The 17,384-nt window shown below is 34.7% G+C and overlaps 2 protein-coding genes across 3 annotated transcripts in view; one reads left to right on the top strand and one right to left on the bottom strand.

Annotated features, from left to right (window-relative positions):
- NPAT (nuclear protein, coactivator of histone transcription) overlaps window positions 1–1,658 on the top strand; it is a 52,138-nt gene extending 50,480 nt beyond the window's left edge. For both annotated transcript variants that reach the window (XM_074304332.1, XM_074304331.1), the window contains exon 18: window positions 118–1,658. In XM_074304332.1, coding sequence (XP_074160433.1) covers window positions 118–195 — 78 coding nt within the window. In that variant the 3' untranslated portion in view covers window positions 196–1,658. The remainder of the gene's footprint in view (window positions 1–117) is intronic.
- Window positions 1,659–4,860: 3,202 nt separating this feature from the next.
- Window positions 4,861–17,384, bottom strand: part of ACAT1 (acetyl-CoA acetyltransferase 1) — a 34,142-nt gene continuing 21,618 nt past the window's right edge. The window contains exons 8-12 of the mRNA XM_074304334.1: window positions 16,722–16,817; window positions 13,097–13,210; window positions 12,182–12,246; window positions 8,052–8,209; window positions 4,861–5,809 (exon numbers count right to left, since the gene is read on the bottom strand). Of these exons, the coding sequence (XP_074160435.1) occupies window positions 5,689–5,809; window positions 8,052–8,209; window positions 12,182–12,246; window positions 13,097–13,210; window positions 16,722–16,817 (554 nt within the window). The 3' untranslated portion in view covers window positions 4,861–5,688. The remainder of the gene's footprint in view (window positions 5,810–8,051; window positions 8,210–12,181; window positions 12,247–13,096; window positions 13,211–16,721; window positions 16,818–17,384) is intronic.

Raw genomic sequence — 17,384 nt, forward strand, 5'->3', positions numbered from 1 at the left:
CTAAAATTTTTAAAAAATAAATAAATGAGATATTTAAGGGGAAGGCTGAGACATTATAATCTGTTGTAATTATGTGTGATATTAGCTAACATAAGATTGTTTTTCTTCTCTCCCCAGAAAAAGAAGCTGCCTAATTCATTTCCTGCTGGAATGGATGTAGACAAGTTTTTGTTGTCTTTGCATTATGATGAATAAGAACTCTAAATTATTAAGAACATTAGTAATTTAAAACTGGTACCCATATTACTATGAGTAAGAAAAAAGAACGAGAGCAGGAACTGCACTTTCAGTGTGCACTGAAGTTACACTTTATAGCTATATCATGCTGTTTATAAAGCAGCTTGCTAGTTTGTAAATAGACTTAGTATATTTTTATTTTGGAAAAAGCACTTGCAGAAGTATAATAAAGCCATTGATCTGCAAAACTGTACAGCTACCACAATTGCATTTTGTAAATACTATGTAAATTGTATTGAAATGGAATTTCAATTAACTAAACTTTCTGACAAACCTGTTTTTGTTTTTTGTTTATATTTAATTACCAGTCAATTCCCAACTCAACAGATTTGTCCTTTTCTTTGAAAAAAGTGATTGTTTATAGTCAGTGTAACAAAACATTTCTAAGACTTAGCCATTAAACAAATTAAAGGTAACGCCTTAGAATAAGAATTTGTTTTCTTTTTTTAAACTGTTTCTCTACCCCTTGATATCACGGTAAAGGTTGTATTCCTGATTATTTTTTTAATTTAAAAAAAAAAACAGGGAGAAACAAAAGCTTTAAATATCCTCATTTTGGTCTTTTAGTTAGAGGGAGAATTTTATAAGATATTTAATAAGTGTTTTGATCTGTTGTGTGTAGGGATTTTTATAAAACTTTAAATGAGCCATATAAAGTTTGCTTTTGTAGTGGAAATTTCCCAGAAATGTATATATCTTTCTCCTTCCTTTTCCCTTCCCTCCCCCCCAAAAAAACTGGGGCTTTTTAAAAAATTGCACTAATTCAGAAAAGTCTTCAATCTAGTGGCCAAATCTCATTTATTTAAATCATATCCAATATTTGAAAGCTTGTGTGTTGAGATTTATTTCCTAGCATTAGATATAACTAAAGTAACTATTTGGCTGTTATTTTTTCTCCTTTTCCTTAAGGTGTATAGGATAACTACATATGTAGATATCTACGGTCAGCTCCCGAAAAAGAGCGCTATCTCCACATTTGTAATACAACCTGTAAAGTTTAAAGGTTAATTTAAATTTTACCTAAGAACAAAATCTTAAGCATTTAACCTATTGTGCCTGGAAATTACTGATGTGCATTCTCTAAAGTGCTTCCTATTGTGGTTTGACTTAAAACATGTAGATTGTTTTAACCCCTACAGGGTTGACATTAATGCAGCTTTCTTCAACTGTTCTATACTGAGCCATAAAAATCCATTTGCTATCTAGTAACCATTTCCTGAATTTATTTCACTGGCACTAATTGCTTTGTCATGTTCAAATTTTACTTGAGACTTTTGTGTTGTAAAAAATTTATTTGTGGCAGTGGTAATATGAAGATTCCTAAGGAACTAAACATTATGCAGTTACTGTTTATATACGCTCTATTACTTGATACTGCATTATTTGTTAGGTTTGAATAAATATTTTGGTTAACTTCAAAAGGTGTGACTATTTATTAATCTGGTTTCTTCTGAACATATGCTTTTACTTATCTGGAAGAGATTTTTATGATAGAAACCAAAGCTCATGGCCTGGTTTTAAGGAAGTTGATTGGCAATGTCAGTTTACAGAATCTTTTAAGAGTTGAAAATCCAGAATGTCCCCAAAAGTCTACTCATGTCCAAAGGAGTATTGTATTTATTCAGTTATGCCAGTTTCCCAAATGATGTAGAATCCAGTCTACTATTCACAAAAGTTCATAGTTTTGATGAGATTCAGATTCCCCTCGATTCCCGGTCAGGGAACCAAATGATGAGGTTTGGTGCAGGGCAGAGAGTTCTGGCCCTTCTGGTCAGCACAGGTCCTTCATAAAAGAATTTACAAACCCAAAAAGTTAAACTGGCAAAAAGAAGATTATTATCACTGAGAAGTCAGCTTTTTGCCAGGAGGCTGACTTCCTCAGTGGCAAGGTCCCAATGGAGAAGTAAAGGTCTAGCAGAGAAATCCTGGCAGAGATAAAGAGGGGTTAACGCTGAAAAAAAGGTTGTCTTCTCAGCAGGCAGGGGGTCCTGACAGGTAGCTATGCCAAGGAAAGAAAGAGGTTCCTTGGCATGGCATGTTCCTGTTTTGGGCCTCTGCCAAGAAATGAGCCCCAAAGTTGCTCTTTTAAAGAGATTTGAGACATTATTATTATTCATTTGAATAAGGTTACTGGCCCCAGGCCTAGATTTCCAGTAGAATGGGATTATTTACTTGGGAATGATTCTGAACCAATCTTCAGCTCAATAGGGGTACAGAAATCTACATCTCCAGCTAAATGAAATTACTTAAATTTGAGCTAATTAAGAAGTAGTCCTGAATCAACTAGTCCCACCAAGATAACAATGAAACTACTTTATCTTGATTCCCTGAGGCAGTCTTCTCCCAGGAGAGTCCCAAAGTCAGGATGGTTTCATCATTTCTCCCCTCAAGCAGTTAGCACCTAAATTCATTTGGGGAAGAAGAGGCAACGATCTCGGACTTCTATATCCACTTCATGCTGGCAAAGGTCGTAGAGATGTCCCTAGTTCATTTGGGGGTTCATGCCAGGATTGGAGGTGAGAGATCTGAAAACAGCAGGACATCTAAGGGGTGTTGTGTGTCCCAATCAGTCTTATGATCTGCAGGCTAGAAGACAGTTGAAAATCCGTAGCTTGAAGCCTAGAGAAAACATCTCAGAAACAGATTAAAAGTGGAGTTGAGATTGAGATGATGACATTTTGGGAATGGGGCCTTTTGCAAAAAATGCATCAGATCCCGTCTGTGATCTGGCTTTATGAATGCTGATAGCTCACCCAACAATGCTGAATGCCCCCACTGTCCACAGAGCTCCTATCTGAAAGTAGTTAAGGAGTTAATTATGCTAAGGAGTGAGTTAATTACTGGCTTGGGCATAGAATGCCAATCAAGAAAGGTAGGTGAGAAAATGCTGGGAGCAAAACAAGTTCTCATCCTTAATAAAAGTGTTAAGTAGCCTAGGTTATCATTGAGAGTCATCAAAGAATAAGCTGCCCTTTCTTTCCCATTTTCAGGAAAGTTAATTTTTCCCATTTGGGTGGAGTTGGGGAGCAGGGTGGCAGGATTAAGGCTGTGATGCACCCAGAGAGTCAAGTTAGATGGGAGACCCTGATATCTAGTAGGCCTCCCACCAAGCCAGTGATGTCCTTTGGCTTTTAAAATGCTCTGAACCCTGGAGGTTAATGGCTGTCCCAAGATTAATTTTGAGGTCTCTTCAATTAAAAGCAGCCACTTCTCTAAGGCAGGATGGCCTAGGGAAGTACACAGATGTTACTTTAAGGCAGAGTCTGGAGGATGGGCGTGCCCCTACCTTCAGGGCTGCAGATCAAGATAATGCAGTTAAGCTCCCAATCTCTTAACTGTGTAACTAAAAGTTCATGCTTAAAAAGTCTCTCCCGAGGTTTGAGTTGGGCCCTCTATCTCACCATTAAATCTCCAAGCTGGTGAGGCAGAGGAGGGGTCTCAAGATAGGTTCTGAGCCCCCTCTGCTATCGCCACTCTATGGGGGGAAGAATAGGAGAGACTAGAGGGCCAAAAGGAAGGAAAAGCCCCTCCCATCTTTCCAGTTACCAGATGTTGGGCTGTCATGTTGGAGAGGCAGTCCCTCCAGTGCTCCTCCTGCTTGAACTCAGGACAGGGACTGGGGAGTCTCCCCGGACAGTTCCATGACACCTACAGCACAAACCTCTGGGGTCCTGGCCTTAGTCTGGGAGGGATTTGCATTGAAAGAGGCACCTCTGCTCTGAGTGTTTTTCCCAGGAGGCAGAAATTTCCCTGAGAAGAAAAGAGCTGGGAGTCTCAGGTTTTAGTTCAGGTGAGAGAGAGTTAAAGCAATTAAGTCCTGTTCTAAAAGGGATTTAGGAGTGCATTGGGATGCAAAGGAGAGCTCCCGAGTCCTTAGAATTGAAAGTCCTTGGCTTTTTAGGTTCAAGATCGTTCACCTTAAAAACAGAGGTGTTTTGTTCCATTTTGCCAGAAAAATCCTTAGTTTCCCCAATTCTACAGCCCTTGTCCTTTTCTAAATGTCTAGAGATGGAGAGCTGACAATGTTTTATCAGACCATAGGAATTCCCATTTTCCCTGAGAGATTCTGCTCAAGCCTAGGACTCAGACAACTCAAACCTTCCAGGGTGTTTGAGTCTAGCTATAGGATAAACAAAAAAAGGCTTTTTACTTCCTCCAGATTTTTGGGGTTCCCAGTCAGGGAACCAAATGATAAAGTTACCTAGATTTCCAATAGAATAGGACCATTTACTGGGAGCCAATCTTCAGCTCAATAGGGGTAGATAGAAATCTAGATCTCCAACTAAATGAGATTACTTAAGTTTGAGCTAAGTAGAGAATGGTCCTGGACTCAATTAGTCACACCAAGATAAACAGAATGGAAGCACCTTATCTTGATTCCCTGAGGCAGGCCTCTCCCAGGAGAGTGTCTACCCCAAAGGCAGGACAGTTTCAATGTTCCTTCCCCCCATCAGTTTAACCAAATCTCTACCCTGGTGGGTGGAAGTAGGCAAGGAAAATCTTATTTCAGACGGGCTATTTGATAAGATGTTCTATGGCTTAGTAACGGTATTCCACAAGCTGTTTTTTGGGAAACATTGGCTTACATCTGCTACATACATAAATCTTACCAGACCTACTCAATTTAAAACATACAATATGTTTATTAACTGCATGTAATTAACAATATTTAATATTAAAGCCACTAGATTATATTGTTTGAAATTTACAATGAAAAGTCATGGGTACAAACGAGAGACATTAGGCTTCACCTAAACTATAGCAGTAGATGCATGAGAGACCAAAAGAACTGGCTTTGTTATTATTCAATCATATTTAACTCATGATGCCATTTGGAGTTTTTTCAACAAAAGTCCTGGAGTGTTTTGCCACTTCCTTTTCCAGCTCATTTGACAGATGATGAAACAACAGAATTAAGTGACTTGCCCAGGATCACCCAGCTAGTAAGTATTTGAAGCCAAATTTGAACTCAGATCTTCCAACTCCAGGCTTGGCACTAACTACTTCAGCTCTGGCTTAGATAAGTAAGAGTGGTATTAAAACAGCTAGACCCCAAAGGGAATTAAACTGTAGTTTAGAAACAGCTTCTTATCAAATTAATTATTAGACTATATATAATCACATTTAAGAAAAAGCTTTAAGTCACCCCGTTCAACCAAAATGAAACATAGGGTTTCTTGGAAGGCACTCATACAGTCCTACCATTGTGGCACTGCAGTAAAGTATGAATAATAATCATGTTCAAGATTATTTTCCTGGAAATCGAAAAGATTATTATTAGAGATCCCTAAAAATGTCTTAAGATTACCAAATCCAATGATAAGAAAACTGTTTATTTATGTCATATATGGACTCTGTGCAACTGTACATTATTCTTTTTCACACCCTTAATTATTAACTGGCTGATCTCTTCTGTTCACAAATACAGGTGAGGGTACTTGCTTCATTATTCTAGTATTTCTGTATTAGCATTGCAGAAGCACCACCTCCTCCATTGCAAATCCCTGCAATACCATACTCTCCTTGTTTCAAGGCATGGACCATGTGAACAACAATTCTTGCTCCAGACATCCTAGAATTTAAGAGGAGAAAAAGTTTTCATTTTTCATTTTAAGACCATACTTTTAAAGTATAAGAGTTAGGTTTTAATTTTAGATATTGATATCCACAATTCACATACTTTAAAATTTTCTAAGGCATAAAAATTATTTAGGGTGACTGATAAATATCCATGCAGTTGAATAAATTTTAGTATTTTTTGTGTTATTCAAAAAAGAAAGCAGAGTCTAAGAATGTATTGAATATAAGAAGTGTTTCACATATATTGTTACTATTTTTATTGGATTACTTGCCATTTAGGGGAAGAGTGGTCCGAAGGGAAGAAAAATTGGAGCACAAGGTTTTGCAAGAGTCAATGTTGAAAAATTTCCATGCAAATGTTTTGAAAATAAAAAGTTTTAGTAAAAAAAATTTTTTTAAAAGATCATATTCTATTAAAAAAAAAAAAAAAAAAAAGAGTTTCAACTATAAAGAAAAGCTATTTCTCTAACAAACAGGCTCTTCCTGACCATCTAACCCAACCCCAAATAAAGTGACTACAAAGCCTGTTCTCATGATCCAGAAATTCTACTAGTAGCCTTTTGATGCCTGAAAGAGACCACAGATAAGATTACATTCTGACATGCAACAAAATATTTTTATGATTGCAAAGAATTAGAAACAAAGTATATGCTCATCAGATGGAAAAAGATAAATTATGATTCATAGAATATTACTGTGTTGTAAGATGTGAATGTGGGGCAGCTACGTGGCGCAGTGGATAGAGCACCAGCCTTGAATTAAGGAGGACCCGAGTTCAAATCTGGTCTCAGACACTTAACACTTCCTAGCTATGTGACCCTGGGCAAGTCACTTAACCCCACCCTCAAAAAAAAAAAAAAAAAAGGTGTGAATATGATGAAATACAGAGAAACATGGAAAGAAACTATGAACATGATGTGTATGAACAGATGCAAAATGAAATAAGCAAAGTCAAGAAAATAACTCTGTAAAAAAAAAAAAAAGTGAATAGTGTGAAATTATAAAGAACAAACATGACTTGAGGAAAAATATGAGAAGATACTCCCATAACACCCAAAAGTAAGATGTCTACAAATGTACACTGCACATATTTGCTGCTTTTTTGTTTTTTGTTTTTAAAAACACACTTTGTTACACAACAGGATGACTTGCTTACAGAAGGTGGGGAAAATATGAAATTTAGTAATTAAATAAGATCACTATTGACATATATAATCACTATCTGATTAATTTTAAAGCATTTATATTCTGGGGTAAAGGGTGGAAATACAATACAGATGAGTAAAGGAGTAAATACAAAGCAATTTGAGAAGAGAAAGAATACTAAAAGATTTCAGACAAGGTATCTAATAACACCTGAGTTGTTTTGAAAGGAGATACAGACTGGGTATTTGTCTCTGTAACCCTAGTAAAAAGCATAGTGTTTGCCTTATCCTTACTAGAATGTTTGTTAAATTTTTGACTTCACAATACTTAGACATCCTTTATCCCTAAAATGCATTGTCAGAGGTAGATAGTGATCACTCATGCTAAAGATATTTAAGTGGATACATCCTGGAAGATGGTAAGAAACATGACTTCCCTATTAAAATCAGATAAACACTTCTTCCTCAGCAGGAGGTCACCAACTAGCACTATCATTGCCTTTATTCCTTCCCTATTAAATGGCCTCTCCCCCAGATGCAAGCTTTTTTCAAAGTATAAAAAGCTGCTTCTTTCTCAGAATCTACGGTTAATACTTAGCTCTTAATGGTCAATGGTTCTTTCCTCCCTTATAAAAGTCTATGTTTGGAATTACTATTTGAGTTGTGGACAAAATTCTTCCAATCTCAGTCAAATTGGGAGCATCATGTTTTTGTAGATTGAAGAATTGCTTGTTTTTTCTTTGCAAACAACATTTAATTTTCTCTAATACTCTTAGAAAGTAAACAGTTGTTCCTCAAGCCATTTCCTTTTATAAGGAAAATCAACCTGTACTTTGCACTTATAAAATTATTATTTGGCAATGGCACAAAGACAACTATTATTCATTTTATTTAGGCACTTCATACTTTTCTGGAAGCAAAATACTCATTATGGTTGGTAGCAAATATTCTCACCATTAGCAGAGAGGGAACACAAATAAATAAATCTACCTAACTTAGCATTTTAACTCTCAGGTAGTTAACATAATTTAAACTTTAGAAATATTGGAACAAAGAAATTAACCAAGAATATGCAATAATTTCACCTACCCAATTGGGTGTCCCAAAGAAACAGCACCTCCATTGATGTTCACTCTTTTGGGATCAATATCCAACATTTTCATATTTGCTAATACAACTAAACTAAAAGCTTCATTTACTTCCCACATTGCAATATCTTCTTTTTTCAATCCTGATGTTTTTAGAATCTGAAAACATCATAAATCCAAATGATTTGGCAAGTCATAAAATCTTAATTTATTCATTTACATTAGAACTTTTAAATAGGCATAGTTTGCTCTTATTTGTCATTACTAAAAAAAAAAAGTTTTCAAAGGCAGTATGGTATAATTAATAAAGGCTTAGCTTTACAGAAGGTGGGAAAAACACTGAGAAGGATTCAAGTGTGGCTTCTAACATAGCTGTGTGACCATAATGTATCAACTCCAAGCAATTCTTTTATACTACACATAGCAAGCGCACATTGACTTTGAGAAAAGTAATTCATTAATAGGTCTTGAAATCACCAGTCCAATTTTAAAATTAAAAGTTTTAACAGTATAACTTGCTAAGAGATGGCTATGAATATGGTTATTATTTAAGGGAGAAATCATAATTTTAGTTCCTAGAATTATAACAAAATTCACTCTAAAGAATTCTATGGTTTTACAATTCAAAGGAGTCTTTCAGCTCCTTACCCAAACAAAAGTGAAGATATTTATTCCTTAACTTCAAAAGGTGAAAGAAATTTGTATGTATTAAAGCATATATTTAGTCTTAACACAGTCCAGCATACAAGCAGAAACTGAAGCAATTTCATAACCCAGAAAACTGAAATCACTTGAGAGCTGAGAATATATTGAAAGATTATTAGGAATAGTTCCAAACTGAAGTTGGAGTAATTATATAAATGTCAAGAAATAATGAGCCATTTATACAATTTCAAGAGGCATAGGGCATAGAACAAAAATAGTCTAGATAAAAACCATGTCAGAAATCCATGTAAATAAATGTGTCTGGAATTTATTTTTGAAAGATTATTTCCCCACAATATAAGTCCTACTTGATTACATCATTCTGTGTAAGACAGATGCTTTGGAAGGACTTCCCAAGCTAGAAAAGATTCAAGTTGCAACATGGCAATGGACTTCCTATTCCATTTTTAGCTACGAAGTTCTTTTTTAATCTTTTCAAATATGCATATTATATAACTATATGTTTGCTGGCTAAAAATAAACTCTACTGAGTTTGTAAGCTCATTACCAGGTGAATCACAGAGTTAAATTTTTTTTTTTTTTTTTTTTATCAAAGCAGCTTAAAATGACCATGCACTAAATAAGATATAGTAAGTGAAGTAAAGATTCTTATCAATGAAGTTAGAAATCCTTTGAAGTAATTTCCTTACTGAGTTCTTTACCCATCTTGAATTTATAGTGTGATAGCATGAATTCAAATCCAAATTCTACAATGTATGTATATGTTTGGTCTATGTAAAATATATGACTTTAGGCCAAGAAACTAACCTGCCTGGGCTTTCTTCATTCTTTTTATATCACTAAATAACTTCCCCAATTCTTAGTATTTTGAATCCATTGTGTTATCCTTAAACAAAAAGATTTAACCTGCCTGGCTTAGGTTAACATTCAAATTCATTTTTGTTCCCTAGATTCATACCACCTGAAGGCAGAAAGCAATAGTCAAGAATAAATAACTAAATGAGCTGGGCAGAAGGGTGAAATGAACCTGAAATTAAAATGTTATCCAAGATCATTTAGAATACCTGATTTTCAGATTTATAAATATAAAAGATAATAATCTGTTAAGTAAGTAATGCCTTCCATTTATATAGCACTTCACATTTTATGAAGAATTTATAGGCATATGTAATCCACTTAATCTACACAAGTGCTATTATCCTAATTTCATATTTTTAAGAAATAGGATACAAAGCAAAGTAATTTGCCCAACTGATTTCAGAAAAGCCTGAAAAGACTTACATGAACTGATACTGGGTGAAGTGAGCAGAACCAGGAGAACATTATACACAGAAACAGCAAGATTATGTGATGATCAATTATAATAGACTAGCTCTTCTGAGCAAAGCAGTGATCCAAGACAATTCCAATAGACTTGGCATGGAAAATGTCATCTGTGTCCTGAGGGAAAACTATGGAGACTGAATGTGGATCAAAGCATACTATTTTTGACTTTTTTTTTTTTTTGGCTTTTTCTTGTTGTTTTTTTTCCTTTTTATTGATTTTTTTTCTTTCACAACATGACAAATATGGAAATATGTTTAAAATGATTGTACACATATAACCTATATCAGATTGAGTGCTATCTTGGGGAGGAAAGAGGTAAAAGAAGGGAGAGAGAAAAAAATTTTGGAACTCAAAATTTTGCAAAAATAAATGATGAAAACTATGTTTACATATAATTGGAAAAATAAAGCACTTATTGAGGAAAAAATAAAACATGAAAAGGTAATGATCAGTGCAAATCACTACTCATCATTACCTATTACTATGCCTTTGTTCACACCACTTTACTAAAAAATTTTAAAATAACTATTTCAAATAATTTCAGAGTCTGGCTTATTGTTTCTATGAATCTTTTTATTATTTGTATAAAGATAACATTTTGACTGGGACACATATATTGTTGGTGGAGTTGTGAACTCATCCAATTGTTCTGGAAAGCAATTTAGAACTGTGCCCAAAGAGCTATCAAATTGATCCAGCAGTGTCTCTACTAGACCTGTATCCTAAAGAGATCATAAAAAAGGGAAAAGGATCAACATGTGCAAAAATGTTTGTAGTAACCCTTTTTTGTAGTGGCAGATAACTGGAAACTGGATGTCCATAAGTTGGTGAATGGCTGATTAAGTTATGTACATAAATGTTTTGAAATGTTATTCTATAAGAAACAATCAGCATCAGAATGATTTCAAAAAGGCCTGGAGAGACTTACATGAATTGATGCTAAGTGAAGTGAGTAGAACCAAGAGAGCAACAAAATTATGTGATGATCACCTCTGATGGACTTGGCTGTTTTCAACAATGAGGTGATTCAGGCCAATTTCAATGGTCTTGTGAAGGAGCATCAAGAAATGACAATGTTATTTGCACCTTTTTTGTTGTATTCTTGCTTTTTTTTTTTTTCTTTTTAATCTGACTTTTCTTATGCAGCATGATAAATGTGGAAATATATATAGAATTGCAAATATTTAACATATATTGGATTGCTTGCTGTTGGGGGGGGCTAGGAAAAAGGAAGGGAGAAAAACTTGGGAACACAGCATTATTTTAGGGTAAATGTTGAAAACTGTCTTTACTATATTTTTGAAAATTTAAAACTATTAAAAAAGGGTAGATAGTTGGTGCAGTGGATAGAGGACCAGCCCCGAAGTCAGGAGGACTGTTCAAATCTGTCCTCAGATACTTGACACTTCCTAGCTGTGTGACCCTGGGCAGGTCACTTAACCCCACTTGCCTCAGCCAAAAAAAAAAAAAAAAAAAAAAAAAAAAAGCTTTTGCCTCTTAGAATTTTGTAACTACAGGTGGCTTGCTTATTATGGGGAAGATAATTGAATTAACATTGCTTACTATGTAACATACATATGTTCATATAAACATTGGTATAAAACTATATTAATAAGTGAGCTTAACAAAGTATTAGAAAAAAATAATTTATCCAAAGTAATACACATCTTGTGACAATAAGCTTTTAAGTATTTTAAGACTAAAAGTCTTAAAACTTCTATTTTTATTGTTCTTCTACATTATTATTTATTGTTCTACATTACAAGGCCTCTAATAAGTGACTTTAAATCACTTTCAAGAATTAATGTACTATGGTATCTATAGTAAGCAGAAACAAAATTTACAGGGATTAAAAAAACTTCTTTTTTATAAGTGGAAAAAATTGATGTGTTGTATGCATGTAAATGTGTAATGTGCATATTTCATATGTGTGTGCAAATGTGAAATTTTAAAATGCCACATTAGGCAAATTAAGGAACACAGTTTGTAATGGGTAAACTACTACATAATTTAGTGAGGTATTTAAAGATATTAAAGTGCAAAAGTATTTTTTAAATGGTATCATATCCTGAGGTAGCAGTATATTTACTGAAAGCATTACTCTTACTCAAGTAGTTATTCATTATCTCACGCTCTTACCTTTGGTATTGCATAAGCAGGTGCAATTGGAAAATCTATAGGTGCTACAGCAGCATCTGCAAATGCTATAAAAGTTAAAGATAAAGATTTTTAAATACTACTTTAAAAACACTTCTATCATTGAATTTAAGGTTTTTTTTCCCATTGGAATGGATAATATATTTAATAACTACCATCAGTGGTTCACAAAAGCAAAAGAGAAACCTTTTATAAAATATTTAAGTCAGCATGTTTCTCTAAATTGTTATTATTAAGAAAAGAATTATAACTTACTACATTCTAAATTTAGAAAATATTAGTCACTAAATGTGGACTGAAAATCAAAAGATATTACAGGTAAAGTTGAAAATCTAATACTGAAAAACTAAAAGGTCAAGTCTGTATCAAATTTTTAAAGCTTATTTTTACTTAGTTCAAAAAAACTACAAAATATTACATATGAAATCAATGTTAAATGTCCAGAAGTTAAATTATGGCAAAATTATGGTTTTTGAACGTTAAACTTCAAGAAAATGGAACACAAAGTGCAACCTGAATCATCAATATCTTCAAGCTAGATTAAACAAAAGGAAATAAAATTCCTACATATTCAAAGGAAATAAAATGTCATATTCAACAACACTAAGCAAAATAATGTCAAATAAGGGCTCAGAACTGAATTCTGTAGTTTTCCTAAAGAAGATTGTAAGAGCAAAGTTGAGAAAGTGTCAAGAAAGCAAGCAGTCTTCAGAAATATGTCTATCTTCAGTCCTGAACTTTCCTCAATGAATTCAATATAACTTATATTATAGTAAACTATATATATTGGATTAAACTTTAACCCAATACCAACAAAGAAACCAGTTTCAAAGAGGACATTAAAGATTTAGGTGAAGACTAATTCGCAGCTATATGGAGATTACAAAGATTTTTTACCTGCTACTCTAGCCAATGGCTTAACATTGAGTTTCTTGGCTGCATCTGTTGTCATCAGAATCAAAGCAGCTGCTCCATCATTTAGTGTGCTGGCATTGGCAGCTGTCACTGTGCCTGAAAGAGATGATAAGCCTCAAGTCAAAAAACACAGAGCATCTCAGTGCATTACAGAATAAATAAAAGCAAGAGTGTCTTAAGTTGCTCTTCTAAAATCTATTAAGAAACATCAATGGATCCCCTGAACTGGTTTTTAAGTTGTCATAGTTTCCAAAAACAATGAACCCAGAGTATGTAGAAGGTCAAGATTGAGGTCAAGTTCCCCCGAGCTAAAGCCATCTGTTGTTTGCATCTTAGATCGGATTTCCGGTGTGTTCTAGGAAGTTCAGACAGGTGCCAGTCAGTCTGCACTAGGCTGAGGATCTGTTTGTGTAGGTGGGACCATTATAGATAAGCAGACCATCATATCTTCATGTTCCATCAGTTCCCAAAGTTCTTGGTTTTAGACTGGGAAATAGACTGTATCATAAGAGTGCTAAGTTCAAAAACTCATGACTGGAAGAATCGCCACAGTCTATGAAGACCATCTACTCATTAAATATAATGAACAGACAAGCCTGAGAAAACTCATGAACTGATGCAGAATGAGCAGAGCCAGGAAAACACTTTTTATATAATAACTACATTGTAAAGACAAAGTGTGAAAGACTTTTAAGTCTTTGGTCAATGCAATGGCCAACATTTACAAGGCTGCTTTCCACTTTTGGTCTCCCCCTATTTTACTGAACTCTCATCTATGGCTCTAAGAGGCTGTAAGATGAACAGCAGGAATACCCTGGTAAACTGAAGTAATGCTACCTACCTCCTAACAGACTGATGATTTATACAAGATGAAAAATAATAAGATACCAATGTGGAATTTATTTTTGCCTGAGTATACATACATACATACATATATATATATATATATATATATATATATATATATATATATATTTGTTACAAGAATTTTCCTTTTTTCCAGTAGAGAGAAAGGAAAGAAAAAACAAGTCCTTATTGTTTAAAAAAATGTATAGATTGAAGAGGTTACAAACTGTGCTGATGAAGGAAGGGAGCACCAAAACTGAGTACCAAAAGTACATCAGATGGGGCAGCTCGGTGGCACAATGATTAGAGCACCAGCTCTGAAGTCAGGAAGATCTAAATTCACCTAACACTTCCTAGCTGTGTGATCCTAGGCAAGTCACTTAATCTCAATTGCCTTAGCAAAAAAAAAAAAAAAAAAAAAATCAGAGACAAATGAAATTAAAACCAAGAAATTAGACTTTTCCACATTCCACAATGTGCATGCTGTTAAAAGATTTTGAAGTATTTTTGGATATATGAAGTCTTTTCATAACAAACCAACAAAACTAAATGTGGTAAGATAAAAAAATAAAGTGAACAAATTCCTAGACACTGAATTTCTCCAAAATGCCATAAAATTCCTTGAAAATTAGAATTGGGGAAGGGAAACCAAGCAATTTATAAGACCAAGAACTAATACAAAATATAAAGAATTTTTTAAAAAGATGAGAACAAGAAACTAAGAAAAACTTTTCTGGAGAACAGATCAAGAAGAAAAAAAATAACATCAGAATAATCAGACTACCTGAAAGCTATGATCCAAAAATAATAATAATAATAATAATAATAAATCTTGACACACTAATAAAAGATATAATTGATGAAAATTGTCCTGAACTGGTAGGACAAAAATTAACATTTTTACCATATAAAGTAATTACTGGAAGATCAATATCATTTTTATTAGGTTTTATAAAAATTATACTGTCTTATCACTACCAGACTTTAGCAACATTAACTAAAGAACTTTCACAAGTAACTTCCTGATCAAGGTAATAACTGCAAATAATTGCCCTGATTCATCAACAAACATATTAAGACACCATTCAGTTTTTCAGCTAGTACTTCAAGTCCCATTGCCTGCCCTGATCAAACTCACTAGTGTGTCATTTACTGGACAAGTCCTCTGAAGAGATGTGAATTATATTTGCTTAAACACAAAATATAACAGCTGCCTGGTCTTAAAGGCTACATCCCCTGGGGTCCCAATCATGGAACATCACCATAGATCCTGAGGGCATCTGGATCAACAGGACCCAAACTCCAGGCCCCTGCTAGCATCTGAACAACTTGTGCACCTCCAGTGCCTAATCTAAACCCATCAGGGATATCCTACCTAGTATTGGGCTCCCCTCAGGACAATCTGAAAACAACACACACTATATACACAAGTCTCAGGGGTGGATTCTTACAAAGATTAGGTTTGCTAGTCTGGACATCACCATTAATTTCCCCTTAAGGGAAAATGAACCCTATAAAATCTATGCATGGAAACTGTTATAAATTAGGCATGATGGTCTTGAGACCATCATCCCAATCTTCCCTTAAGGAAGGCTATAAGATTACAGAACATAATCATGGAAAAATACTAACCTTGACAAAGAATATTTTTTGAAAATTAGTGCTGCTCTATTCCCCCAAAGGATATTTTGTCAACCCCTAGCTTATGTTTTTCCCTGATAAACAAAATATTATTTGGGGGTAATTTGCCTATCACCAGCTTGTTTTTTCTCTCTGATAATGCCAACCCTCCACTCCTGCCAAAAATATTTTGCCTTGACCTGATATGCAAACAGGCCAGCTTCAAGGGGGTTACCAACAATTAGAAGGGCATACTGGAATACCCCCTCCCCTCAGCAGGAACACATTTCCTGCTGAATGGACATGTGGTTCTGTTCCCCGACACAGACTCATGCCTTTACATAAGTTAGACTCCATGTCAGCATAGGCCTGTGCCATATAATGGGTCACCTTCTTTCCCTTTCCTTCTCTTCCTGCTTACGATAAAGTTTGGCACTGAACTGTCTCTCAGTTTTGCTCATTATTCTCAGCATCCAAACCCATGAAGCTGTTGCTTTCCCTGATATCTCTGGCTGGCCCAAGGACTTTTCCTTATACATAATCTGGGTCCCCATGCAAGGACTTAACCAAATGACAACCATATTGACACCCAGGAAGGATGCCATTGTGAATCCAGTTGCAGAGAGCCAGAATCAACAAGGGAACTCCTCTGTTCTCCCAGCAGGGACACATCTTCTACCCAAGAAGTGAGAAAACAAACATCCTTTTGCATTTTTGCATATTACTATCAACCTCTCTAGTCCTGGCAAGATCAAGTGTGATTCTTTATAGCATCATTTTGATAGATCACCATCACATACTATTGTGTTTGATTCAGAAGTAAAAAATCTTTATGAAATAAAATGCTATTTTTGATTTCCTTCTCAGGTTATTTTTACCTTATGTCTAAGTCTGATTTTTCTTGTGCTTCAAAATAACTGTATGGATATATATATACAGATATTGTATTTAACATATACTTTAACATATTTAACATGTATTGGTCTACCTGCCATGTGGGGGAGAGGTGGGGGGAAGGAGGGGAAAAGTTTGAACAGAAGGTTTTGCAGGGGTCAATGCTAAAGATTACCCATGTATGTATCTTGTGGATAAAAAGCTATTTAAATAAAAAGAAATAAAATGCTAAATACTTAAAACTAACCATTTTCTTTTTGGAAAACTGTCTTCAGCTTTGGGACTTTACTAAAATCAACACGCTTGTACTCTTCATCTTCTTTTACCACTATGTCTGGTTTACCTAGAAGATAAAAACTATAAGGTTAGAAAATAACCATTAACACCTACTAATGTATATTTAAATCAGAAATTTGTTTCATGAACTATATCCACTCATATGAAAGAGTGTTCCAAATCTGATGTACCGACTTAGCACTTAGTAAGAACCTAACAACTACTGATCAGAGAAATGCAAATTAAGACAACTCTGAGATACCACTACACACTTGTCAGATTGGCTAAGATGACAGGAACAAATAATGATGAGTGTTGGAGGGGATGTGGGAAAACTAGAACACTAATACATTGTTGGTGGAGTTGTGAAAGAATCCAGCCATTCTGGAGAGCAATCTGGAACTATGCCCCAAAAGTTATCAAACTGTGCATACCCTTTGATCTAGCAGTGCTACTACTGGGCTTATATCCCAAAGAAATACTAAAGAGGGGAAAGGGACCTGTATGTGCCAAAATGTTTGTGGCAGCCCTTTTCGTAGTGGCTAGAAACTGGAAGATAAATGGATGTCCATCAATTGGAGAATGGTTGGGTAAATTATGGTATATGAATGTTATGGAATATTATTGCTCTGTA

The sequence above is a fragment of the Sminthopsis crassicaudata genome, chromosome 3 (assembly GCF_048593235.1).
Source record: "Sminthopsis crassicaudata isolate SCR6 chromosome 3, ASM4859323v1, whole genome shotgun sequence".
Classification (NCBI taxonomy): Eukaryota; Metazoa; Chordata; class Mammalia; order Dasyuromorphia; family Dasyuridae; genus Sminthopsis; species Sminthopsis crassicaudata.